The sequence below is a fragment of the Peromyscus leucopus genome, chromosome 2 (assembly GCF_004664715.2).
Source record: "Peromyscus leucopus breed LL Stock chromosome 2, UCI_PerLeu_2.1, whole genome shotgun sequence".
NCBI classification, from domain to species: Eukaryota; Metazoa; Chordata; class Mammalia; order Rodentia; family Cricetidae; genus Peromyscus; species Peromyscus leucopus.
In genome coordinates this window covers 45,263,860-45,289,848 of record NC_051064.1, presented here as the reverse complement: position 1 = coordinate 45,289,848, position 25,989 = coordinate 45,263,860, and the positions used below count along the sequence as shown (strand labels likewise).

The following is a 25,989-nucleotide window of genomic DNA, read 5'->3' as shown; positions in this document are numbered from 1 at the left end:
GTGTGTGTGCGCGCGCGCGCGCGCACGTGTGCACGTACACATGCATGTGTGTTAGTTTATGTGTACTAGAGTTACAGTAGAGTTACAGCCGGTTGCTGGGAACCAAACCAGGGTCTTCTGAAAGAACAGCTAAGTATTGTAAATGTTCTTACACTGAACCACCTCTCCCGCCCAGGACAAGTTCTTGATATATTGTCTGGGCTGGCCTTCAACTCAGATTCAGTGATTTTTAAACCAAAGCAATGCATCTAACTATCTGGAGATGTAAAGGTTTCAAGAAAAATCCACCACGCAGTTATCCTTACTTACACACGTAGTTCTTTGCTGATCTACAAGGTTGGAAGATCCAGAGGTCTTGGCCAGGCAGGTCCATGGAGGGGGAGCTGTCCTCATTGGCCCTGGTGTGGTGGAGACTTACCATGGGCCCTGGCGCCCTGGCACAACTGGGCTCTTACCTGTCCTTCCTGCAGCCTGGGAACCAGCTGCAATGACCTGCCCAAATGTCCTTTTCTCTGCCTTTCCAAGCCCTCCTCTCTGCTTCCATCTGTTTACACAGGCTGATCCCTTCATCCAAGGCAGTAGTTCTCGACCTGTGGGTCATGACCCCTTTGGCAAACCTCTTTCTCCAAAAAATTTACATTATGATTCATAAAAGTGGCAAAAGTAAAGTTATGAAGTAGCCACAGAAATAGTTTTATGGTTGGGAGTCATCACAACACGAGGAACTGTATTAAAGAGTCGCAGCACTAGGAAGGTTGAGAACCACTGATCTAAGGAACTTTCAACCCTTATGAAATGTTCTGTAGACCTGCACCATCCAGTAAGAAAACTACAGGTATCTGTGGCTATTGACCAGAGTGCCTGAAGTGTGGATAGTGCCACTGAGAAGTTTCAATTTTATTTAACTTTGATTAATTAAAATTTATCTATGCCAGTGACATGTGGTTACCATATCAGAGAGCATGTGAATGAACTACCACCACAACCAAAAGCCAAGACCCTAATGTCACAGTCCAGCTCCAGCGAGGTTCAGGACCCCAAGAGGAGGCGTGTAGAGTCAGCGAAGGAAAGGAGGAGACTGACATGATCTGAGGGTGCGCTGGGAGGGTTGCCATTTTATACACTTTCCTTCTTCAAAGCCCACCCAAAATTTCCCAAGGGAAAAGGCATAGGGGAACTCCCATAACACATAGTGAGAATCATTAAAAATAAAAGCCAAAGGGTGCTGGAGAATTGTGAACTACGAAGTCAAAATGCTGGAACTTTGACAAGCAGCAATGGTCACCATGCGGTCCACACCACCCTAACCTGAGCTCCAAGTTCCAAGAAGCAGCTATTTGGAGATTTGAGGAGAAAGGGAGCTGATCCCAACCCCAGACACCCAGTGGTTACAAAAGGAGGCAATAGACTGCCATCTCAAACACAGCTTGTCTAAGGAGAACATCAAGCCCCCAATCTGCCCCTAACACAACTCTTCCCCCTTCCCTATCCTCAGCACAAAAACTCCAAATTAAGGCTTGTAATCTGCATTCTCATGAACTCTGGTCAATGAGTGACTGGGTCCTATGACCTGGTTATGGCCTTAAGTCAAGCCTGCTCTAGCTGTTTGAGGTTACCTAAATTCTCATCTTACTACAGATTAAATTCTTCCTTGTCCTAGCAGAGACCTAGCCCATAATTGGCCCCATGTTTTCTTATCCAAATACATGCTTTCAAGAGTGTTTGAGGGACAGCTTTCCCCTTAAGACTCAGTCTTACCTTTCTTTCCTTCTTCAGAATTCATATCACATGTTGAAGCATTACTGTGGTCCTAACACATGTTATGATTTGAATGTGACCCTCAAAGTTCCACGTGTTGGAAACTCAGTGTCCAGATCACATGGTAAATGTATCTAAAAGCTGGGCTTTTAGGGGGTGCTGTGGTTTGAATACAAATGTCTCCCAAAGGCTCACATGTCTGAATCACTGTCCCAGATGGTAGCACTGTTTTAGGAGGTCATAGAATCTTTGGGACTTGTGGCCTGACTAGCACATGGTCACAGAGTTGGAGGGGTTGGCTTGAAAGGTTATATCTGCATATGGCTCTTGCTGGAGCTTTATGTGATCTGACCTCCCAGCATGAGTAGCCCCAGATACACATTCCTGCCAATTTGAACTCTTCCTCTCTACGCCAGACAAAAAACAATGAAGTAAATCCCTCCACCTCCAATCGCTTCCGTCAAGAATTTTGTCACAGCAACACAAAAGTAACTAATACAGGAGACAATTAGGAAACAAGATTGGATGAGGTTCTTGTTCTTGAACGTTCCACTTTCTAGAACCCCCATTAGGCACCTTGTGCCCAAGGCAGACCTGCTCAACCTCCAGAGAGGCTGCAGACTAAGATCAGTCGTGTGGACAATCAGTGATACCTAGTTGGTACACCCTGATGAGTTAGCTGAGCTTCCCTGAACTCTTCACACGTCCTTGCTGGGGAAAACAAGCACAGTCCATATAGGTCCAAGAGGAGAGAACACTTTCAAGTTCCGCCCCTGTCCTCCAGGCCTCTCCTGTGTACCTCTTCCTTTGCTGATTCTGTTTTTACACTACAGTAATCAGTGGTAACCATGAAGACAATGGCTCTTCTGAGTTCCCTGAGTCCTTCTTAAATATCAGGGTAGCCTTGGGAAGCTTGCTGAACTCGCAGCCACCTAAGGTAATGCATGTCACAGTGGTACTTGAACTAGCCTGGCTAAGCCTGCTCTATGAATCCCACTCTGGCACACAGCCTCTGAATGGGTGGGCTAGAAGCTACAGCTGAGGTCAAGGCTGGTGGCTAGAGATGATGAATCTTTAGCACAGGCAAGGGACTGTTGAAACCAGTAACTGGAACCAGTTGACACAAGATGTATGTAAGGGGATAGAGGACACGAGGTGGGGAGTGATCCTGGAGAAGGAACAGAGATGTGAGAGCCAATCATGCTGAGGGGGAAAGAGGATCAGGTGGTGGCAGCAGACCCCTCCCTGGCTTGGAATTCATGGAGTTTCCATCGTCCTGTGTGCCTGGTCCTCAGAACTAAGTCCTGTCCTGGAGTCATGTGCAGGAGAGCAGACTCTACAAGGAAGACTCTTCCCCTCAGAGGAAGCTGGTGAGGATGGTGAGGAAGAGGAACAGTGTCCTTCAGTAAGCAGGGATCTGGAGGGGGACCTCCCCTTAGCTCCTCAGAAACAACTTTCTGACCCCAGATGCTTTAACTTAAAGAATTTCTTATCAGAATCATACCCTTTATATCACCCAAAATTCTGGTAGAGATTTCCTTAAATGTTCTAGCCATCTCCTACCAGGATTCAGGGTCAGCTAAATGAGTCAGGTTACCTTCTTAACGCTCACTCAGTGGTAGAAGAAGAAAGAGCCACTTGTAGAAATAAAGAGAAGCCACTCTAGAGTGTGGAACCTTCTGGTCGGAGTAGGTGGGACCTCTAGGGTGGGGACTGGACTTGGACACAGGGATAATGATAACGATGACATTAAAGGTGCTGTTTTGCTGAGGAAGAAGGGGAAGAACCTGAAACAGGAAGTGGGGGTATCTGACTTGATTTCCACTGCAAACCTAGGTTCCCTTCTCTCCAGGATCACACTGTGCTTTCTCCAATACTCAAGTCCTGTTGTATTCTTAGCCCTTGGTTCACTCCGCAAGGATGCCCCAGCACAGAAGTGCTGAGCTGGCTTCAGGAGGGCCTCACAAGAGCATGGAAGTGCTTTTCTAGACAGACCTAGAAAACACCAGGAAACAGAATGGGTCTGTGGATGAGTGAGGCAGAGCGGGGAACAGGACTCGGAGTACACTGTGTACGTAAAATGAGCATAGCTTAGAGAAGCTCAGTGAAGGAAAAGACCACTCATTCATTCCCACAGTTCTAGGCACAGGGTGGGGGCTCTGTGTTTAATGAATGATTAAATGAATAGGGAAATGAACAGTTTCCTCTAGCATTTATAAAATCATGTCAGTTGCCGGTTTTGTTGAGGCCAAATCATTTCCTGTCCCGTTCTGAGAGTTTTTTCTTCCAGTGTAGGCACTTAATCCAACTGGATAAGTTCACAAATTTTTGCACCCAGTTTCTTATCCAGAATGCCCCTTGGTTTGTCCTTCATTTTCTTTCTTCCCATACTGAGCATCTCAGAACATCTGGGAGGCATTTGAGTCTTTTATTAAGTAGGTGTGAGGGGAGTTCTTGTAAGCAAGTTCACATACAGCAAAAGACAGCTCTGTTGAGAGAGGTGGGAAGTGTGATGTGGAACACAGCATGAACTAGGAAAAGACCCACAAAGATGGGGTGAGGGCAGCTGGAGGTCCCTGGGCTCCTCCAAGCCAGCTGCTTGGCCTGGTGTAGGAAGTGTGGTCGTCAGATCCATGTGTCCACCAAGGGCTGTCCATGCCCTTTCTTAGACACAGCCTTGGAATCCCTAGGAAAACACTGACCAATAAATTAGGTTGAAAAATATATAGAAGGCCGGAAATATCAACCTGGAGTATTTGTCAATGGCGTGGGTGTTCTGGAAGATGTAGAGCCCCATTTGGCCCCTGAGAAGGCCTCTCTTTCTGGAGGATGTCAATTCACTGTTGAGGGCCAAATGGACCACTATTTTGTCTTGCCTGTCTTCCTCCGGTAGAATATGGCTTCTTGGGTAGCCAGCCAGGCTGTTGGCCTCGGATTCACTGTAGCTTCCATCTAGCATCATGGTTCTTGAGTGAAGCATTCCACACATGCATGGGAACTACAGGCAGCAAACAAAAGGGTCTCAATTAGATCCTGAAGATGGGAAGAGGAGCTGGCCTGGTTACAAAGTGACAACCCACTGATACTCTTAGCATCCAGAGAGACATAGTTACAACCACCTCAGCAAGTACTGAGTCCAGCAATTCTCAACCCTGGTTGCCTGTTAGAATCCCCAGGACCACGCACATAGCCACTCTACACTAGCTTCAAACTTCCAAATGGTCCTGCTATTGTGTAGCAGTTTCCTCTCAATAGAAACATTCCATCCTTCAGGGAAGCTCATTAAGACGGTATGGTGGTTTGAAAGAAAATGGCCCCCAAAGGGAGTGGCACTCTTAGGAGGTATGGCCTTGTTAGGGTAGGTATGGGCTTATTGAAGTGTATCCCTGTGGGGGTAGACTTCGACATCTCCTATGCTCAAGCTATATTCAGTGTGGCAAGCAGTTGCTTCTGCTGCCTGTGGATCAAGGTGTAGAACTCTCAGCTCCTTCTCCAGCACTGTGTCTGCCTGCATGCCACCATGCCACCCACCTTGACAATAATGGATTAAACCTCTAAACTGTAACCCATCCTCAATTAAATGTTTCCCTTTATAAGAGTTTCCTTGGTCCTGGCGTCTCTTCACAGCAATAGAAACCCTAACTAAGACAGACAGAAAGTAAACAATTCAAAATAGCTTCAGGAAGTTCCTGAAACTGATCAGACTCAACAGGCCCTCTTCCTCCCCAAGAGTGTATGAGCAGTGAAGACTGCTGACAAGCCAAGCTGCAAAGACTCTTGAGACAAACCCAGCCACAGGGAAGAAGCAGAAACCTAAGGAAGTATCTAGAAAAAAACAAAAACCAACTAAGTTCCCTAGAAGAGGCTCAGACTAACTGAGCCACCTGGGGTTGGAGAGGACACTCTCCAACCTGCTGACCTACCTGCAGGCTGTGCAGTGCCCTACAGGTTCCCAACTTTTGTGAACTGGCACCCTTGGGGTGGGCTTTATTGATGCAGCTGTCTTTGAGTTATTTCTGCTCCTGTGAGTAACCCTTCACCCATGTTCTTCTAAGTAATCCCAGTAAAACACATTGGTTCACCAAGTTGGATTTTGGTGGTATCCGTATTTTGGTCTGTCATGGGCTACCTATCTGGAGTGAATAGACATGTGCGTGTGCGTGTGCCTGCGTGTGTGTGTTACATCTGCTATACAACAGCTGTGCAGCCAGAATAGAGAACCACTGATCAAGCCCAATTTCAGAGGTAAAAACTAAGATCCAAGTGCTACACAGTTCTCCTGAAGCCAGGTAGCAGATATGAGATCCAGAGTTTTACCTTATTCTCTTTGTTTGACATCAAATCTCACTATGTAACCCAGGCTTGCCTAAAACTCTCCAAGTTCCTCTTTCTAACTCATGAATGCTTAAACCAGGAATTGAAATCCATGTGTTCTGTTTCTAGTGCTGAGATCTACCTCTGTGTTCATGAATAAAGAAAAAAAAAAAAAGATTAGGAAAGGCTGGGAATGCCACCCAGTGGTAGAGCACTTACCTGGCATGTGCAAGACCCTTGCTGGTTCTGTCCCCAGCATTGAAAAAAACTTAGAGTGCCCTTATTTCAAAGTTGCATTTAAGTAAGAGTTAAGGGTCATAAGTGGACATAGTAGCACATACATGTAATCCCAACATTCTGGAAACTGAGGCAGAAAGATCACAAGTTGGAGCCAGCCTGAGCTATTTGTGAGAGATCTTGTCTCTTAACAAATAAATAAATAGTAAAAGAGCTGGAGTTTATGGTACTTATACTGCATTTTAAGATTAATTAATTTGCATGTGGTAAGAGCAAGCTCATGGATGCACATGCAGAGGCCAGATGAGAACATTAAGTATCTTCCTGTGTTATTCTCCAATTCATTCATTCATTCATGTATTCATTCATTCATTTTGAGACAAGGCTCACTATGTAACATTGGCTGGCCCAGAGCCCACTTTGTGAATTAGGCTGGCCTATAACACAAAGAGATCCACCTACCTCTGCCTCCCAAGTGCTGAGTTTAAAGGTGTGGGCTATCATAGCCAGCTCTTTATTATCATCATTGTTATTATTAATGATGATAATATGCATCTTGTATATCTGTATGTGGGTATGTTTGTGTAAGTAGGTACCCACTGAGGCCAGAGGGTTGGCTCCTCTAGAGCTGGAGTTGCAGGTGGTTGTGAGACACCTAACATGGGTGCTGGGAGCTGAACTCTGTAGTCATCTACAAGAGCAGGACACATTCCTAACTATGGAGCCATCTCTGCAGCCTTGCCTTAGTTCTTGAAGCAGGGTCTCTCACTTACCCTAAAGTTCACTATTTCGGCTAGGCTGGATGGCCAGCAAGCCACCTCAGTCATCTGCTTCCTTCTGCAGCCCTGGAGATCAGGCACGTGTGGATGCAGGTGTTACCATCCCAGGAAATGCTCTTACCTGTGTGTTTCCTCCATAACCCTAATGTTGCGTTTTTCAACAGCTCAGCTGCACCAGCAACAGTTGGAAAAGCTCAGTTAATTGTTGAAGGGCAGGCAGCAGAAGACAACATATTTCTCCTACCGTTCCACATGGAAAGCACAATTAATTGTTAAACTGTTCCCAAAGTGGTAGCTGAGCAGAATTAGGTGAAAGCTTGGTTATCTTTTAAAATAGAAAAGGAAAGGATTACCAAACAAAAGTATTTATATAGGGGGCTGGAAAGATGGCTCAGTGGTTAAGAGCCCTTGTTATTTTTGCAGAGGATCCAGGTTCAATTTCCAGCACCCACATGGTGGCTCACAATAGTTGATAGGTCCAGAATTCCAGTTCCAGGACGTCTGACACCCTCTCTTGACCTCCTCAGGTACCAGACATCAACATGGTATATAACATACATGAGAGTAAAACACTCAAACACATAAACAAACAAATAAATCTTTTAAAAAAGACTATGTAAAAGGTATTTAAATCAGGCTGGAGTGATGGCTTAGTGGTTAAGAGCAGCCTAGTGCATTTGGAGACGGTGTGGAAACACTTGAATAATTCAGATACCATGCTTGAAAGCCAGTTCTGTAAGGGGTCAACAGTTACCTAGGTGAACACAGATGTGGAATTTTCATGTTTTCTAGGTGACTGCCATGTTGATTGGTATAATTGTCAGCAATGTATTGGTAATGATGACACAGGAGTAATGAGTTGATGTTATAAAGTATCCAGTCAATATATAAGTTCTAGAAAGTAGAATTTGGCCAAAGGAACATGCCTGGGTATCTTATCAGAAAGAGCATGATTCTGCCGACAGATAGGGCGACCCTGGCTGACAACTGCCTGGGAAGGCAGCCTTGGTCTGTCCAGGGATAACTATGACAGTATATTACATTGTAAATACCTCCATTTGTCCAAACAACCAAGCCTTGGAATTTCTGTCTCTGTGAAACATGGTTAATTGCTCAAACCATAACTTGGGCCTGGAGCTTAAAAGAGCTATGTAGATGACATCACATTTAATACAACTCAAAACCTAGATAAGCCCCAGATGATTTCTGTCCAGTTTGGGTACTAGGCAAAACTGGACAAACACTGTTATTGTTAAAGAGTTTTTCCTGAATGTGTGAAGTAAGTTCTCATTGGGTACTTACTTCTCTGGCATAGTAAATCGGGGACTGTGTGTGTGTGTGTGTGTGTGTGTGTGTGTGTGTGTGTGTTGTTGTTGTTGTTGTTGTTGCTAGGAGTCTGAATTCAGGGCTTTGTACTGTGATTAATACAACACTCCTGTATGGAACGTATGGAACATCTTATTTGCATTTCATGTTACAGTACAACATGATAAAATAAAGTATTGGAAGTACAGCATTTCTAGGGAATCCAAAGGATAAATATTAGTCTTAATTCATACTTAGCTAATGTTTACAGAGCATCAATTATTAAAGGGGCTTTGGGAAGCCTGGGGGTGTAGCTCATTGGTTAAGTACTTGCCTAGTACAGGTGAGGCCCTAGATTCAACCAACAGCAATAATAAACAAGTCAATAAATAAAGGAACTTTTTACTCCAAAACACAACTTTTGTCTCTTCTTTTCATAGAACAGGAAGCCTCTACCTATTATTAGTGTGTTCACTAATAATAACAATAATATCTAATGTATGTCTAGAATCCTTCAGTTTCAAAACAGTTTTCCCATGCATGACCTCATGTGACCCTTACAAGGGATCCTAGAGGAAGATGGAACAGCGGTTCTGCAACCTCTTTCAACCTGTGAGGAAACCAGGACAGAGTTCAGATGGCAGAGCCGGATCTAAACTCAGCCTTTGCTGCTCTTGTTCTTTGTCCAAACACTTCTCCACTGTGTAGAAAAGTGAGAACAGATTCTCAAGAGGGATCGGCCTCCTTTGGAAGAAGATGAGAGCCCTTCTGAGGGGACCAGGCAAGTGGTAAAGACAGCTAGAAATCTACTGGTGGTAGTGTCATGTTCTTATTCCTTCTGTGTCCATTTTCCTGTAAATAAGAAAGGGTGGGGAATGGGGATTTAATCCCTAGTTGGCAGCGATTGGGCTTTCTGTTGACACCCTGGCTGCCTTAAACAAAAGCACTGTCAGTCTGATGACCCGACGGGTACCCTTATGCCAGCACCAGCTATTTTGAAAACTCTATATGGCTATTTTAAGGAAACAAGACAATGGTTGCCACTGCTCACTCTGGCTCCTGAAGTGTGGCCGCAACCTGGACTATTTAAATCAGTCTGTACCTTTTCTCTATCACAAGTCTTGGTGACATCTAGCATCTGGGTAACCTTGAAACCATGTCCACAAGGCAGGGGAGTGCCCCCCACCCCCACCCCCCCGGTGGCCTAGCAGAGTGACCTCCATGATGAGTGCAGAGGGACAGTGCCTTGACTGGTCCAAATATGAGCCTTCATTTGCATGCGGGGCCAGTTGTTTTTGCATGAACACCCGTTCTCCAGCTGTGTTAGCAGGCTGTTCAGCCCAGTTTGGTGAGATAACTGGGAGATGCCTCTCTGTGTTGCCTCCACAGGGTTGTAACAACAGTGCACACCCCCAGCTTCTCTCGAGTGGTCTTTTGTCACCTCATTTTTGGCGTGTCTGAGTCAGTAACTTGAAAATAGAAGTAGCGGAGACAGGGAACAAAGGTAGTGGCCGCTGAGCAGCAGCCGCGGCAGCAGCAGAGCAGCCCACGCTTGGGGCTGCAGGGGCAGCCTTCTGACAGCTGCCGAAGACGGACCCGTGAGGCTGGCGGACTGCAGTGGGAAACACAAGCAGCAAAGACAAAGCTGCGGCAGCTGCCTCCTCACGGGTGACCACAGGAGCAAGAGGCAGCAGGAAGGCTGGAGAGGGCAGGAGCCGGGGCGCAGTGAAAGCGGAGAGGACAGAGAGTGGAAACCGGGGCGGGATCGAGGGCTGTGAAAGCCACAGAAGAGGAACTGCCCGTCCTGGTAGCTGAAGATCTCCAGACCCAGGAGCTGTACTGGAGGCTGCTCGTCAAAGGCGAAGGAATCCTGACTTCCTAGGCCTCTGTGAGAGCTGTGGACAGTTTCAGATCTTACTCCCGGGGGACTTTGCCTCTTGGTGCAGACACAGCTTAGCTCTTTCCTGACGACCCTGGCTGGCTTCATTTCCGGTCATCTCCATCCTTTGTGCCAACCACCAATCCGTCAGTGGCCACACTGGGTTGAGACTCAGGATGGTGATTCTCACTATCCTCCCTGCCCTCTGGTACATTCTCTGCAGACTTATTTCTCATCCTGTGGTAGCCTGCTCACAGCAGCCCCCTCCCACCTCCATTCCCTGGGGACTCCCCCTCTTGGTACAGACCCAGGATTCTCCTCACCCTTTCATCCCTGCTCTCCAGACTCATTCTTTGTCCCTACTGCAGCCTGCTTGCAGGAGCCCCTCCTTCCACACCTCCCGCCCTTGGGGACTGTCTTTGTGGAGACCAGATCCCCCTACCTTCTCCCCACAGCCCCTCTCAGTCTTTCCTCCTGGTCCATCTCCATCCCTTTCTGATGCCCACCAACCTGAAAACGCTGTGTCTACCAGGGAACCCACAGCCACCACACTTGCCTAGGATCCAGAGAGGCCAACAGCAACCAAAGAAGAAAACACCCAACAAAGACAAGACCAGCTGGGAAACGGGCGGACGCAGGTGGGTCTACGGCGGCGAAGGTGGAAGGGCCCAGTGGCAGCGGCCGACAGGGACATACAGGCCCAGCGGCAACCGGCAGAGACATACACGCTGGTGGCAGTTCGCAGAGGTGGATGGGCCCAGCAGCAGTGACGGGCAGGGGTAGGTAGGCCCGCAGTGGCAGCCGGCAGAGACATACAGGCCCGTTGGCCGCCCGCAGAGGCAGACAGACCTAGCGGCAGCTGACAGGGACATACAGGCCCGGCGGCAGAGACAAGTGGACACAGGTGGGCCTGTGGCGGCGGGCCACAGGGGTGGACAGGCCCGGGGACGGAGAGGGGCGAACGCAGCTTGGAACGGGGACGCCCCTAGCCCAACACCTGGGGAAGAGGTTATCTCCATGGGTCAGAACCAGGGCGAGTCTGGGCACTCCTTTTGGGGACAACCCAGGGCCCAACTGCTGATCCTGTGAAACCCAACAACTTGGAGGTGTTGGTGAGACTACCCTGCTCAGCTGAAACCCATCTGGGAGAGGATTCAGATGCCTACAGTTTGAAGTCTGAAGAAACAAGATCAGCTGAGGAGTTGACAAATGAACAAAACGTGACCTGGGAACACAGAAGAAGGTGCTACCCAGCCACTAAACCAGATCACCAGAATCATAAGTATATAATTCACCAACTGAAATCAGCTGTCCCTGAAGAAACAGCCCAATAGCACCAATTTAACCAAGAACCCCTACTAACCAAGACTAAAAATTAGAACAAGAGAGGCACTCTCAGACACAGACACCACCTGCACTGCACAGAGGAAGAGATGAGTAGACGCCAGTGCAAAAATACAGGCAACAACATAAAGACCTATATGGCAACATCAGAACCTAGTGATTCTACACCTGCAAGACCTAAACATACCATGACAGAAGAAACAGAAGAGATCAACCCTAAAAATGACTTTAAGAAGATGATAGAGGCCCTTAAAGAAGAAATAAAACATTCCCTCAATGAGGAAATAAAAACTTTCCTTAAAGAGGAAATGAAAAACTACCTTAAAGAGGAAATAAAAACTTTCCTTAAAGAGTAAATGAAACACTCTCTTAAAGAGGAAATAAGAACTTCCCTTAAAGAGGAAATGAAAAACTCCATTAAAGAGGAAATAAACTCCCTTAAAGAAATGGAAGAAAAAACGAACAAAAAATGGGAAGAAATCAAATCAAGCCAAGAAAAAGCAATTAAACAGATGAAAGAAACATTCCAGGACCTGAAATTGAATTTGAGACAATAAAGAAAACACATGCTGAGGGAATGCTGGAAATAGAAATCCTGACTAAACGAACAGGAACTACAGAAACAAGCATAACAACCGATTGCAAGAGATGGAACAGAGAATCTCTGACACTGAAGACACGATAGAGAAAATAGATTCGTCAGTCAAAGAAAATACTAAAGACAAAAAAGTCGTAACACAAAACGTCCAGGAAATTTGGGACACCATGAAAAGACCAAACCTAAGAATAATAGGGATAGAAGAAGGAGAAGAATACCAACTCAAAGGCACAGAAAATATATTCAACAAAATCATAGAAGAAAACTTTCCTAACCTAAAGAAAGAAATACCTATGAAGATACAAGAAGCTTACAGAACACCGAATAGGCTGGATCCAAAAAAGAAGTCCCTCGCCACATAATAATCAAAACACTAAACACACAGAACAAAGAAAAAATATTAAGAGCCGCAAAGGAAAAAGACCAAGTAACATATAAAGGTAAACCCATCAGAATAACACCAGACTACTCAATAGAGACTATGAAAGCGAGAAGATCATGGACAAATCTCATGCAGACACTAAGAGACCACGGATGCCAACCCAGACTATTATACCCAGCAAAACTTTTAATCACCATAGGCGGAATAAACAAAATATTCCAGGATAAAACCAGATTTAATCAATACCTGTCTACAAACCCAGCCCTACAGAAAGCACTAGAAGGGAAAATTCAACGCAAAGAAGCTAACACATCCATGAAAAATCAAGCAATAGATAATCCCACACCAACATACACCACAGAAGAAACAAGCTGGCGTAGCTATCCTAATATCTAGAGAAAAAGGATGTTTCAAAAGAGAAGAAGTCTTGTGGCAATGCCTCAGTGGTCCAGGTAACTACCAGAACTCGGAAAAGTTGGTTGAACTTGGATTGACTGGGAGGCCAAAGATTTAAAAAGCAGAAGATTCTCTCAAGACATAAGTTGTGTGATAATAGTGTGGTTTGTGTGTGTGAATGAGAATTTGTAAATGTTGAATTCTAGGCTTCAACAATCATTGTCAGTGCAGATTAAGCTGCAAGTATTTATGTTCTAAAACTTAAATTATAAAGCTAGTTACGTCTTTCTAACAACTAGTTTTAATGTTCATGAGCATATTTTACCTACATTACTTTTTCAGGATGTTGAGAAAGCACAGGCTGGAGACTGGGGGCTAGATGGTTTTGAGAAAGAGGTCTTGGTGGACTCTTTCATAGAGCAAAGGGAAGCAATGCCTTCTGGGAAATGAGCTAAGTTTTAATCTAGTCTTTAAGATTAGAAGTCAAAAACAAAAATATTAAGGAAAGGAAAACTTAATTGATCTTTGAAGTATTGTTATGTGGAATTGAGTGGGACTTTTGAGGCCTTTCTTCCAGAAAACAAGGACTTGGTTGTCAGGCCTATATTAGGCCTAAACCTTGGTGCCATGTAGTTGTACTTAATCATTTCAATGGAAAGTGTCTTAGTGATTGGATCTTCTAGTGCAGTTTGGAGTTCTTCCATTTGAAAAATGTGATATTTACATGGGATTGTTTGAATCTTGTTTTCTAGTCCCTCCCCATCACCACCCTCATAATCTGAAGGTAGATTTTTCTCTTGATAAAGGAACAAAAAAGGTGAACATCTTGTTTGTAAATAGGTATCTAGTAACTAGTGGTAAACTTGAAATGGTAGAATTCTTTAAAGCCTAATTCTACGTAGCCTTAAGAAAATGTATCTTAATTATTTTTGAACCTGTATTCACCTTGTTTTTTTTTTAAAATATCTTAAGTTATATTTTCTTTTTCAGAACTGCTTCTTATTTGTGGCTACTTTTTTTTTTTTTAAATTGGGGCGTAATTCATAAAAGGGTATATTGTTTTGATGAGACTTTTTACAACTATGGCTGGATGTCTTTCTTTAGTCTTCCAAGAAGGGCCATTTTACTTTTTTAGAGTTACTTTTTAAAGTCATGAGGTCAACAACTTGGACTACTATGCATGTAAGCGCTAATGCAAATTAAAGCCCAAGTTGACCTCCAGCAGCAGTTCATTCTATGTTGACAGTGAGAGAACACTTTGCCTGTTAGGATACTGTTACTCGTGGACTGAAATGCTGAAAAAACCCCTCCCCCTATTTTGTTTTTTGCAAAAATCAAGGTATATTCTAGGGTTTCCTGGTTGACCTCAACAGATAAACTGAGATGATAGTCTTAGATTAGAAATGATCTGAATGTAGATTTACAGTCTACGTGTACAGCTGCTAAGTGAGATCGCTTTCACAGTTCTGCATGTATCCCATCGGCTCCCCATTAGTCACTGAACTCTTAAAACTGGTAGTGTAACATTATCACAAAGTTTTGCGCCAATTTTATAAACTTTACAGTGCAATATGTGTTCCTTTTCTGAGGCAAACCAAAGGTATATTTCTCAAGGTTCTGCTGCTATCAGCAGCGTTGATGGAGGATTTTTTATACATTTGTAATAGATAGAAATAAACCAGAAAAAAAGAAGAAAAAAAAAGTGGTGGAGGAAAAGGTGAACACTGCAAGAATACTCAAAAGGGCTGAGAGTTGCAAACGCCAAGAATGGCTTTGCATAGTAAATGGAATAGAACAGCTCTGAACTATAGCTTACTTTTCCTGGTTTGGTCTGACAGAATGATTGAATGCTTTTGTACAAAATCAGAGCCTTAAAAACAAGGATTTGGTGAGATTGTAAAATGGTGTGCCACTTTGGCAAAACAGTTTGGTGGTTGGTCAAAATGCAAACATTGTTACTTCTGTTACTCAATCAATTCTACCCTTAGGAATATATCCTCAAACTACTGAAAATGTGCACCTATGAAACATGTACATGAAGGTTTACAGCAGTGTGTTGCTAATAGTAAAAAAGTTAAAACAACTCAAAGAGCTATCAAATACTGGAGAGAAATAAAATGTGGCTTATTCATACAATAGAATATTATTAAGACATAAAAATGAATGAGAAACTGACAGATTAAATGACTTTGGTGAACCTTCATAATTTCATTTGTAGATCTTTCCATTTCTAATTTATAAATACATTTGGGGTTATAAATTATAAATGTACTGCCTCCTGTCAACATTGTATACTTCTATTTGATGATTTCTGTGTCAAACATTATATGGAAATGTTTCCAAGTATTTTCTGTATTAACTGTGAATGAATAGAACAAAATAAATTGCCTGTAAAGAAAAAAAAAAAAAAAGACAAGACCAGCTATCCACACCGAGAATCACCTCAGATACTTGAACTCCAGATACCTAGACTCCAGCACAAACACACACATGAACACCAAGAGAATATGCCTCCACCAAAGGCCAGTAACTTCTACAGTAGGCCCTGAGAAATGCAATATAACGAAAGCACAAGAAAAGGACTTCCGAACAGCAATTAGGAATATGTTCAAGGACCTTCGAGAATATATAAATAAAACCCTTAATGAAGTCTGTGAAAACACCAACAGCTGAGTGAGATAATGACAACAATTCAAGACATAAAAATTTAACAAAGAAATAGAATCACTAAGGAAAGCAAAACAGGAAATAAAAAAATTAGGATTTCAAACAAATGCTCAGAGGTAAGCATCACCAATAGATTACAAGAAATGGAAGAGAGAATCTCGGTTGTTGAAGACAAGGCGGAGCCAGCGGTGGTGGCGCACGCCCTTAATCCCAGCACTTGGGAGGCAGAGCCAGGGGGATCTCTGTGAGTTCGAGGCCAGCCTGGTCTACAGAGTGAGATCCAGGACAGGCTCCAAAACTACACAGAGAAACTCTGTCTTGAAAAAATTAAAAATAAATAAAGAAATAAACAGAAAAAGAAGAGGACAAGGCAGAAGAAATGGATAGCTCTGTCAAAGTAAATGTCAAATCTAAAACAACCCAAATTCAAAACATCTGGGAAATCTAGGACAGCATGAAAAGACCAACCCTGTGAACAACATGGATGGAGAAAGGAGAAGCAGCTCAGGTTAAAGGTCCAGAAACCATTTTTAAACAAAATCATAGAAGAAAAGTTCTCCCAACCTAAAGAAAGGGATGCCTATCAAGGTACAAGAAGCATACAGAACACCAAATAGTCAAGACCAGAAAAGAAACTCCCCTCTGCACATAATAAATCAAAAGAACTAAATATACAGAATAAAGAAAGGATATTATAAGCTCCAAGGCAAAAGACCAAGGAACATATGACGGCAGACCCATTAGAACCACATCTGACTTCTCAAAGGAGACTCTGGGAACCAGAAGGATTTGGACAGATGTTCTACAAACTCTGAGAGACCACAGATGCCAGCTCAGACTACTATACCCAGCAAAACTTTCAATCACAATAAACAGAAAAATAAAAAACACTCCATGATAAAACCAAATTTAAGCTATTTCTATCTATCAATCCAACTCTACAGACACACTAGAAGAAAAGCAAAATTGGTCTAAAGAGGTTAACTGCACCCAAAAAGACACAGGAATAAATAATCCCAGAACAATAAATCAAGGGAGGGGCACATCATAACAAAATAACAGGAATCAATAAACATTGCTCGCTGATAATTCTCAATACTGATGCTCAATTGCCAAAACAGTGTCCATATTTCTGTTGCATCCAAGAAACACACCTCACCATGAAGGGTAGACACCAGCTTAGGTGAAAAGGATGGAAAAAATAATTCTGAGCAAATGAACCCAAGAAGCAAGCGGGTATATCCATTTTAATATCTAATAAAATAGATTTCAAACCAAAACTAATCAGAAGAGATGGGGAAGGAGACTACATGCTCATCAAAGGAAAATTCCACCAATAGGATACTGCAGTTTTTAACATTTATACACCAAATACAAAGGCACCCGAGTACATAAAAGAAACACTACTACAGCTTAAATCACATGTTTGTCCTCACACACTGATAGTGGGTAACTCCAATACTCCACTCTCACCAGTGAACAGGTCATCCAGACAAAGCAGAAACAGAAAAATGCTGATGCTAAATAATGTCATGATTCAAAGGGATCTAACATCTTCAGAACATTTCGCCCAAGCACAAAAGAAAAATTTTCTTCTCAGCAGTTCATGGAACTTTCTCCAGACTGACCACACACTTGGATACAAAGCCAGTCTTAACATATACAAGAAACTTAAAATAGTCCCCTGCAACCTATCTGATCACCATGATTAAAGTTAGGTATCAACAACAACAAAAGGTAGGCAAACTTATGGAAGCTGAACAGCTCACTACTGAATGACAATTGGGTCGAGACATAAATCAAGAAGAAAATTAAAAACTTTTTAGAATTGAATGCAAATGAAACCACAGCATACTCGAACTTATGGAGCACCATAAAGGCAGTTCTAAGGGACAAGTTCATAGCACTAAGTGCCTATATAAAATAATTGGAGAGATCTCATACTAGTAACTTAACAGCACACCTGAAAGCTTTAGAAAAAAAAAAAAGAAATACCACTCAAAAGGAGGAGACAGCAAGAAATAATCAAATAGGAGGCTGAACAAGATAAACAAATAAACAACACAAAGAATCAATGAAACAAAGAGTTGGTACTTGGAAAAAGATCAATAATGTCTGATCTCGGAAGCTTAGCAGGGAACCTGGTTAGTATTTGAATGGGAGAAAATAGTATTGACAAACACCTAACTATGTTAATTAAAAGACAGAGGGAGAAGATCCAAATTAATAAAATTAGAGGTGAAAAGGGGGACATTACAACAGATACTGAGGAAATCCAAAGAATCACGACATACTTTACAAATCTGTACTCCACCAAACTGGAAAACCTAAAATAAATGGATGAATTTCTTGATATATAAGACCTATGGAAGTGAAGGTTGTCCGTTCTCTCCATATCTATTTAATATAATAGTTGTGGTCTTAGCTAGAGCAATAAGACAATTGAAGGGGATCAAGGGATACACATAGGAAAGAGAGAAGTAAAGTATCCTTATTTGCAGATGAAATGATTTGATACATAAAAGACCCAAAAGACTCCACCAGGAAATGTATACAACTGATAAATATTTTCAGCAAAGTAGCAGGATACAGAGTTAATATACAAAAATCAGTAGCCTTCCTATATACAAATGACAGAGGGAGAAAGAAATCAGGGAAATAGCACCTTTCAGAATAGCCAAACAAACAACAACAAAAAACCCTTGAGATAACTCTAACCAAGCAATTGAAAGACTTGTATAATAAAAACTTTAAGCTATTGAAGAAGATACCAGAAGGTGGAAAGTTCTCCCATGCTCATGGATTGGTAGGACTAATATAGTAAAAATGGCCATCCCATGAAAAGCAATCTACAGATGCCACACAAACCCCATCAAGATTCCAACATGGTTCTGCACAGATATTGAAAAAACAATTTTCAGCTTCATATGGAAACAAATGAATAATAAAACAGGATAGCTAAAACAATCCTGAATAATAAAAGAACTACTGTAGGTATCACCATCCCAGATTTCAGCACTATAGAGCTACAGTGTGTGTTTTACACACACACACACACACACACACACACACACTCTTTTGGATACCTAATTTTTAACAAAGAAGTAAAAAATACAGCATCTTCAACAAATGATCCTGGTCAAACTTCATGGCTGCATGTAGAAGAATGCAAATAGATCCATCCCTATCACCTTGCACAAAACTCAAGTCCAAATGGATCAAGGTCTCAACATAAGACCTGATAATCTGAATCTGAGAGAAGAGAAAGTGGGAAATAGACCTGAACTCATTGGCATGGAAAAGAACTTTCTGAACAGGACACTAATAGCACAGGCACTAAGAACAACAATCAATAAATAGGACCTCATGAAACTGAATGGGAAATTATCTTTACCAAGTATTTATCTGATAGAAGGTTAATATCTAAAATATATTTAAAAAAAAAAACTTAAAAAACCCTGAACATCAAGAAAACAAAAAACTCGCCGGGCGTTGGTGGCGCACGCCTTTAATCCCAGCACTCGAGCAGAGCCAGGGATTCTGTGAGTTCGAGCCAGCTGCTACAATGACTCCAGAAAGCGCAAAGCTACACAGAAAACCCTGTCTCGAAAAAAAAAAAAAAAAAAAAAAAAAAAAAAAAAAAAAAAAAAAAAAAAAAAAAAAAAAAAAAAAACTCAATTTAAAATTTTTAAAAATGAGGTTCAGAACTAAGCAGAAAGTTCTCAAAAGGTGAAACACAGATGACTGAGAAACACTTCAGAAATGTTCAGCATCCCTAGCCATCAGGGAAATCAAGTCAAAAGTACTTTGAGATTCCATCCTACCTCAGTCAGATTGGCTAAGATCAGGTAAACAAATGGCAGGCGCTGGAGGGAGAGCATTGAGAGCACTGGCTGCTGTTCTAGAGGACCCAGGTTCGAATCCCAGCACCCACGTGGCAGCTCACAACTGTCTGTGCTTCCAGTTGCAGGGGACCCGACACCCTCCCACAGACAGACATTCAGGCAAAACACCAGTGCACATAAAATAAAAAGAAATTAAAATAAATAACAAAATATTATTTGATAATGTATGCCGGTGGGGATGTGAGGAATGGTGAACAGGTTATTCACTGCTGGTGGGAGTGTATGCCTATACAGCCCCTATGGAAATCAGTGTGGTGCTTCCTCGGGAAGCTGGGAATAGATCTCCCTCAAGGTCCAGCCATTCCACTCTTGGGCATATATCCAAAAGACTCTACATCCTACCACAGAGACACTTGATATTTCATGATTATTGTTGCTCTATTCATAATAGCCAGAAATTAGAAATAGTCTAGATGTTCAATGGATAAATAAGTAATAAAAATGTGGTACATTTTCATAATGGACTATTATTCAGCTGTTAGGAAAAATGATGTTATGAAATTTGTAAGATGGAGCTGAAAAAATTCATCCTGAGTGAGGTAATCCAGACCCCAAAAGACAAATACTTAATGTTTTCTCTTATATGTGGATGTTAGATTTGAGCCTTCGATATGCATGCTACAATCTGAATAACCATGGCGGTTAGGTACTTGGTAAGGGAATGGGGGGTGGTCTCCCAGAGAAGGGGAAATAGAACGTGTTTTTATGGAGAGACAAAGAGGAAATTGGAACAGGATTAAATAGGGAGGGGATAGGAGAAAAGAAAAAGGAGGGGATGTAGGGAGGGACGACTCACAATAATTGTCACTTGAAAAGTCATGTGGAAACCTACTGCTGTAGAAGCCGCCTAAAATAACACATCCATAAAAGGAAGACAAATGGAGCCACCAAGTCATGAGGGAGACAGTGCTCCAAGCAGACATCTCATGGCACCAAATAAAACCAGACCAGGAATAGATTACATCTTCTCGAGTCTTTGGCCAAAGGGGCCCTGGAAACCCCAAACATCACAGGCTTATCGGTTACTCTCCACAGCCAGTAAGGCCCTGTGGCTGAAGACAGCACTTACTTATCTCATTGAACATGGAGGAGTCTTGTTCTAGTTAGTCTAACTACAAGTTTCACCCCTACTGACTAGCATTCATGGAACTAGAAGGTGCTAGTAAAGAAGAAAGATAATCATCAACCCAGCTACAAACCCTGTGACCTACAAGAGCGGCCTGCCTGCAAGATACACTGGTACAACAGTGGTGCCATAGTTAGAGAAGCAGCCACCAGCTTTCTGATCGGATGGAATTAAGGCCCAGTCCAGGCCCTGCTAAAGTGGACACTTAGACACTGCCAAAGTGACCAAGAACCTGAAACTAGATACGCCATGGGCCTAGGTTAAAACCAAAATTCTATCATGCTGCTAAAGAACATAACAGCGAAAGACTCCTAAGGACAATCTTCTATACACATAGATCACTCGCCCATCATCAGAGAAACCTTCTTCTTGCAGTAGATGGCAATTAACACTGAGACCCACAACTAGACAATGTACAGAGTGAGAGACTTTGGACTTAGGACACTCAGTCCTAAACGGGACGCCTCCATCAAACTTCTCCCCGTGGGGCTCTCAGAGCTCTGTGTGGAGGAGAGAGGGAGAAAAGACTGTAAAACCACAGGTGAGGGGGACTCGAAGGAAACAGTGTCTTCCGTGCGGAAAAGGACCGAGGCACACATGGACTCACGACGACTGTGGCACCCTGGTGCACAAGGCTTGCACAAGTCCATGCCAGATGGGGGTCCCAGCACGGAAAGGGGCAGTGGACAGGGCCTCGCATCCCTAACCAAGAAGCTGTCTGTAACTGATACTCACTGGCAAAGAAACATTGGTCTTCACCAACAGAGTCTCACTGGATCTAATTAGCCACTTAGGACCAGCAGTAGACGGCCAACATAAAATGAACTCAATTGTATTTTTGTAGACTTCTTTCATTTTGCTTTCTTTGGGCATTTATTTTTCTTTGATCTTGTTGGTCTTTTGTTTGTGTATCATGGTTTCAGATTTTGTGGAGTTTTTTGAGGGGGTATTTCTTGTTTGTTTGTTTAAACAGGTTTTTGTCGTTTATTTGCTTGCTTGCTTGCTTGCTTGCTTGTTTGAGACAGGGTTTCAATATGTAGCCCTGGCTGTCCTGGAACTTGCTTTGTAGACCAGGCTGGCCTTGAACTCAGAGATCTGCCTATGTTTGCTTCCCAAGTGCTGAGATTAAAGGTGTGTGCCACTGCTGCCCAACTTTGTTTTTCAAAAAGAGGCTGGGGGAGGGAGGACGACAAAAAATATATATATATAAAGTTGGTTGATAGGGAGGGGGCGTTGAAGGAAATGGGGAAGAGGAATCCATGATCAGGCTATATTGCTTGAAAAAGAAACAGCCGCAGATCTAAGAGTTGGAGCTCTAGATTGTGGCGCATGCAGCAGCTCCTGCCTGCGGATCCTGCCTGCTTGTTGTCAAATGCACTGGGATGCCAAAGTCTCCACAGACCGGCACTCAAAGAGCTTCTTGCCTACCCGAAAGATTTCTGTCTGAGCAGGGCAAGAAAAGAACGGTTCCCACTTCGGCATTAATGCCCCCTTCCCACAGGCATCGGCTCCTCCTAACTGTCCCTTCCTAATCAACAAACTCATTCTCCTCCAAACACTAGCCCAGCTTACAGGAGAAAAGGAGCGAAGACTCCTCACCTTCTCTCGAAACTTCCGTTCCTTCTGCTCCTGCAACGTGGTCAGGTAGTTGACAGCCGCGTACTCCAGCACCGAGAGGAACACGAACACGAAGCTGACCCAGAGGTAGATGTCCACCGCCCGGATGTAGGACACTCGGGGCATGGAGGCGTTCACGCCCGTGATGATGGTGGACATGGTCAGCACTGTCATGATTCCTGTAAAACCATCCTAGTTCAGCTGCTGACCCACCCCGGAGCCATACCCATGTCTCACGGTCCAGTTTTACATTCTCTGTCTCTTTGATCGAGTGAGAGCTTCCCAGACATATTTCCACCCAGTAGAGGTGTGAGGCTCTGCTCCCTAAACAACCAGGCTTTCCCTGACTCACCCCTTCCAGAATGTTCCCCCAAGAACTAGCTGCCTGCTTTCAGTCACCTTGGGAGTCCGAGTTTCTGCGATGTGTCTGACAAGGTCATGCCTCATACAGGACCATTGATGGTGTGGGACTAAAAACAATGATTGAAGGACAGCCCCGAAGGACAATCATAGCTCCCCTTATCCACACCACATTTATTAAGCTCTGTCCAGTTCTTCTCCACTGTGGCTTGCCTGCTAAGTTCTCCCACGTGTCAGGGTCTACCCTGACTTTATCCAAATTTGAATACTGTATTATAAATTTTCACTCTGGAATTCAGGGTCTGGAAAAAGCCAGAACTGCATCTCTGAAGGAACACAGTCCTCACCCCAGGAACCACATGTTCCTGTACAAACCAGTGAGGTCTTAGAGTTTACAAAATAATTTTTGGCATTTGCCAAATCATTTATTTACTTTTTAGTACTGCACTCCCATACTGCCTTGTAAAGGATCATACTCCAGATTGGTTCCACGTTTAAACTGATGGACACTGAGGGGTGGCAATGTTAGCTCCCCCAAGTTTTCCCAATGTGGTACCTCCAACTTCATGTGGATAGAGTAGGCAAGAGGCAGTAAAGTCCTCCTTTGACTCACAGGTCCATCAGTTAAGAATTCTAAAGACTTACTTTACTTTTTTTTTTTTTTTTTTAAGGTCTCTCTATGTAGCCCAAGTTGGCTTCAAACTTACAGTCCTCCAGCCCCAGTCTGAGTGCTGGGATTAGATGATGGAGCCACCATGCCCAGCCTGTGACCTTAATTCTCCGTTACCTAGCGATCAGCTGAAAGAAAGACCAAAAGCATCCTACCACACCTTATCAAATACTTTTACCCAGTGAAACTCTGGCAGGCACAGCTCTGTGGTCGATCCAGAAGGACACCCAGGACAGCATGACCATGAGGGTGGCAGGGAAATAGGTTTGGAGCAAGAAGAAGAAGATGTGACGGTGTAAAGTGAAGTTGATGTACAGACGGTTGTACCAGCCTGGGGGGACAGGAGAAGAAGGAGTGAGGTTCCAGCCAGAGCATCCCCAGGAGCCCATCTTCCCCGGCACACTGCTCATCAACCGCAGAAAGGAAGTTCAGCGGGCTTGACACCATGCCTTCCGTCCTAGTGTGGGAGTCCTCTCTGCTGCGGCCACCTTGTCAGTATCTAGTACGCTCTCCCATGGAGTCTGAGCTAACTTTTCACAGCGATTTGGGGGAAAGGTAGAAGGAAACATGTACTTGGTGGTTTGGTTTTTATGACTTGCAAACTGTGACTGTATCTCCTGGGGGGCCGGCTGCTTGGGAGCTTAAGAAGGTGGAGTAGCTCTAACTTGTTGAGAGGCCAGCGCTGCTCAGTCAGGAGCCAGAAGAGCCGGGCTGTCACTCTGGTCCTCTTAATCACTGAGGTGGCTGGTACCCACTCAGTCCACACACCAGCACAGAAGAAGAAGGCTGGTCACATTACTCGGAAGTCTGGTATCAGTGCTATTTCTAACGCTCCATCCTCCTCCCGGCATCCTTTACCATTGGGCGGGGAAGGACCTGATGCGGTAGTACTAAGTCACTGTGCACTCCGAGAATCCCTGTTTAAAGGCTGCAAAAGGAGTTTGAAAGCGTGAGGTCTCGGCGACCTACAACCACGGTGACCCACAAAGGTGCTGAGGGCAGTGAGTCTGAGCTAAGGAGGCATGTACACCACAGCCCCTGCACCTCAGCTCAGCACTGCCAGGCATCTCAAAGTATCACATTATCACATTATGACAGTACAGGACGCTTGGGGTGGGGGTGGGGTCCAGAAGCAGGGTTCGTTTTTCTTCCCATTTGTTCATTACATTTTTTTTTTTTTCGAGACAAGGTTTCTCTGTGTAGCTTTGTGCCTTTCCTGGAACTCACTTTGTAGACCAGGCTGACCTCGAACTCACAGAGATCCGCCTGCCTCTGCCTCCCGAGTGCTAGGATTAAAGGCATGTGCCACCACCACCCGGCAATAGTTATTTTTTTCCTTTATTTGTTTTAAGATTTACTTATTATGTATACATTATTCTGGCATGTATACCTACACACCAGAAGAGGACCCCAAGGGCCCTAAATCTCATTATAGATGGTTGTGAGCCACCATGTGGTTGCTGGGAATTGAACTCAGGACCTCTGGAAGAGCAGCCAGTGCTCTTAACCTCTCAGCCATCTCTCCAGCCCAGTGCCTGGCTTCATTACATTATTAAAGTTATCTTCTGTTAGTGGCAAATGACACCAACTGTCCACCCATTGTATGTATGCAAATCTCCTTTGCCAAATAAAGTACAAAAAGGCTCATTGGCTTAAAGAGAGCAATTAAGTTGCTGACTGCAAGGAGGCGCATTAGGTAAGACAAAGATGGCCGGGGCAGCCTGCAGGGGGCTGCAGTTGGGGAAATCAGAATGGTATTACTCGGAGCACTAAGGAATTGAAACTCAGAGGCTGCTCCAAGACCTCCTGATCTAGGTGGACTCAGGTCACTTAGGGCCTCTACCTGAAGGACAGGGCTTTACTCATGCAGTGACTTTTTCAATGAGCAGTTATTCAAACACCTGTTAGAAATTCAGGTCCTTAGAGCCCACACAGGACCCACTGATGAGGGACACTCTCCCACTCAGAAAAAGGGGGCTGCCACCCATGGAGGATTGGCTAAAGACAGCTCTTGGCTCCCCAGAGTACCTGAATGCCACCTGAGAACCACACTGGCCAGAAGCAACAGCCTCTGAGTTCTGATCCGCAGAAGAAGTCTGTGCGATGCCCACCCCGCCCTGACTCTGCAGGCTTGCAGGAACTCTGCGTGTGAGCACCTAGCTTTGGTGGTGTGGGGACAGGTGGGCCTGAGACTGCATCCCTCAGGTTCCCAAGAAACGCTGGGGAGCAGACAGACTGGCTGAGCAGGGTAAATACAGAGCGGGAGGGAGGTCAGAGCAGTAGGAAAGGCCCGGAATAAGAGGGTGTGTTCAGAGGGTTTGACCGCTGTCTACTGATGGCTTTCTGGGCTCTCTGAATGGGCTGGCGCCTTAGGGGGACAGACAAACAGAAAGCGATCTTCAAGAACGGGGATCAGCTGACCACCCCCACCCTCACCTTTGCTCTGTCCTCCCCCTCCAAAGGCATCCCTGAAGGAAATCACACTGCTCGTCAGCTGTGCAGACTTCCTGGCAGCTGCCTCTGTTCCGGCAAGGCCTAGCCCGCCATCCATGCCTCTACTTAAGAAGAGCAGGGACGTTGTGTCAGGAACACAGGGACAGAGAAAAGAGCTAGTGAACATGCGTGTGACTCCGTGTGAGGGGACATGTGTGT

General features: G+C 44.1%; 1 protein-coding gene across 1 annotated transcript in view; it reads right to left on the bottom strand.

Moving 5' to 3' along the window:
• Positions 1 to 4,172: 4,172 nt before the first annotated feature.
• Positions 4,173 to 25,989, bottom strand: part of Gabrr2 (gamma-aminobutyric acid type A receptor subunit rho2) — a 48,951-nt gene continuing 27,134 nt past the window's right edge. The window contains exons 7-9 of the mRNA XM_028872779.2: positions 23,516 to 23,668; positions 22,290 to 22,486; positions 4,173 to 4,756 (exon numbers count right to left, since the gene is read on the bottom strand). Of these exons, the coding sequence (XP_028728612.1) occupies positions 4,445 to 4,756; positions 22,290 to 22,486; positions 23,516 to 23,668 (662 nt within the window). The 3' untranslated portion in view covers positions 4,173 to 4,444. The remainder of the gene's footprint in view (positions 4,757 to 22,289; positions 22,487 to 23,515; positions 23,669 to 25,989) is intronic.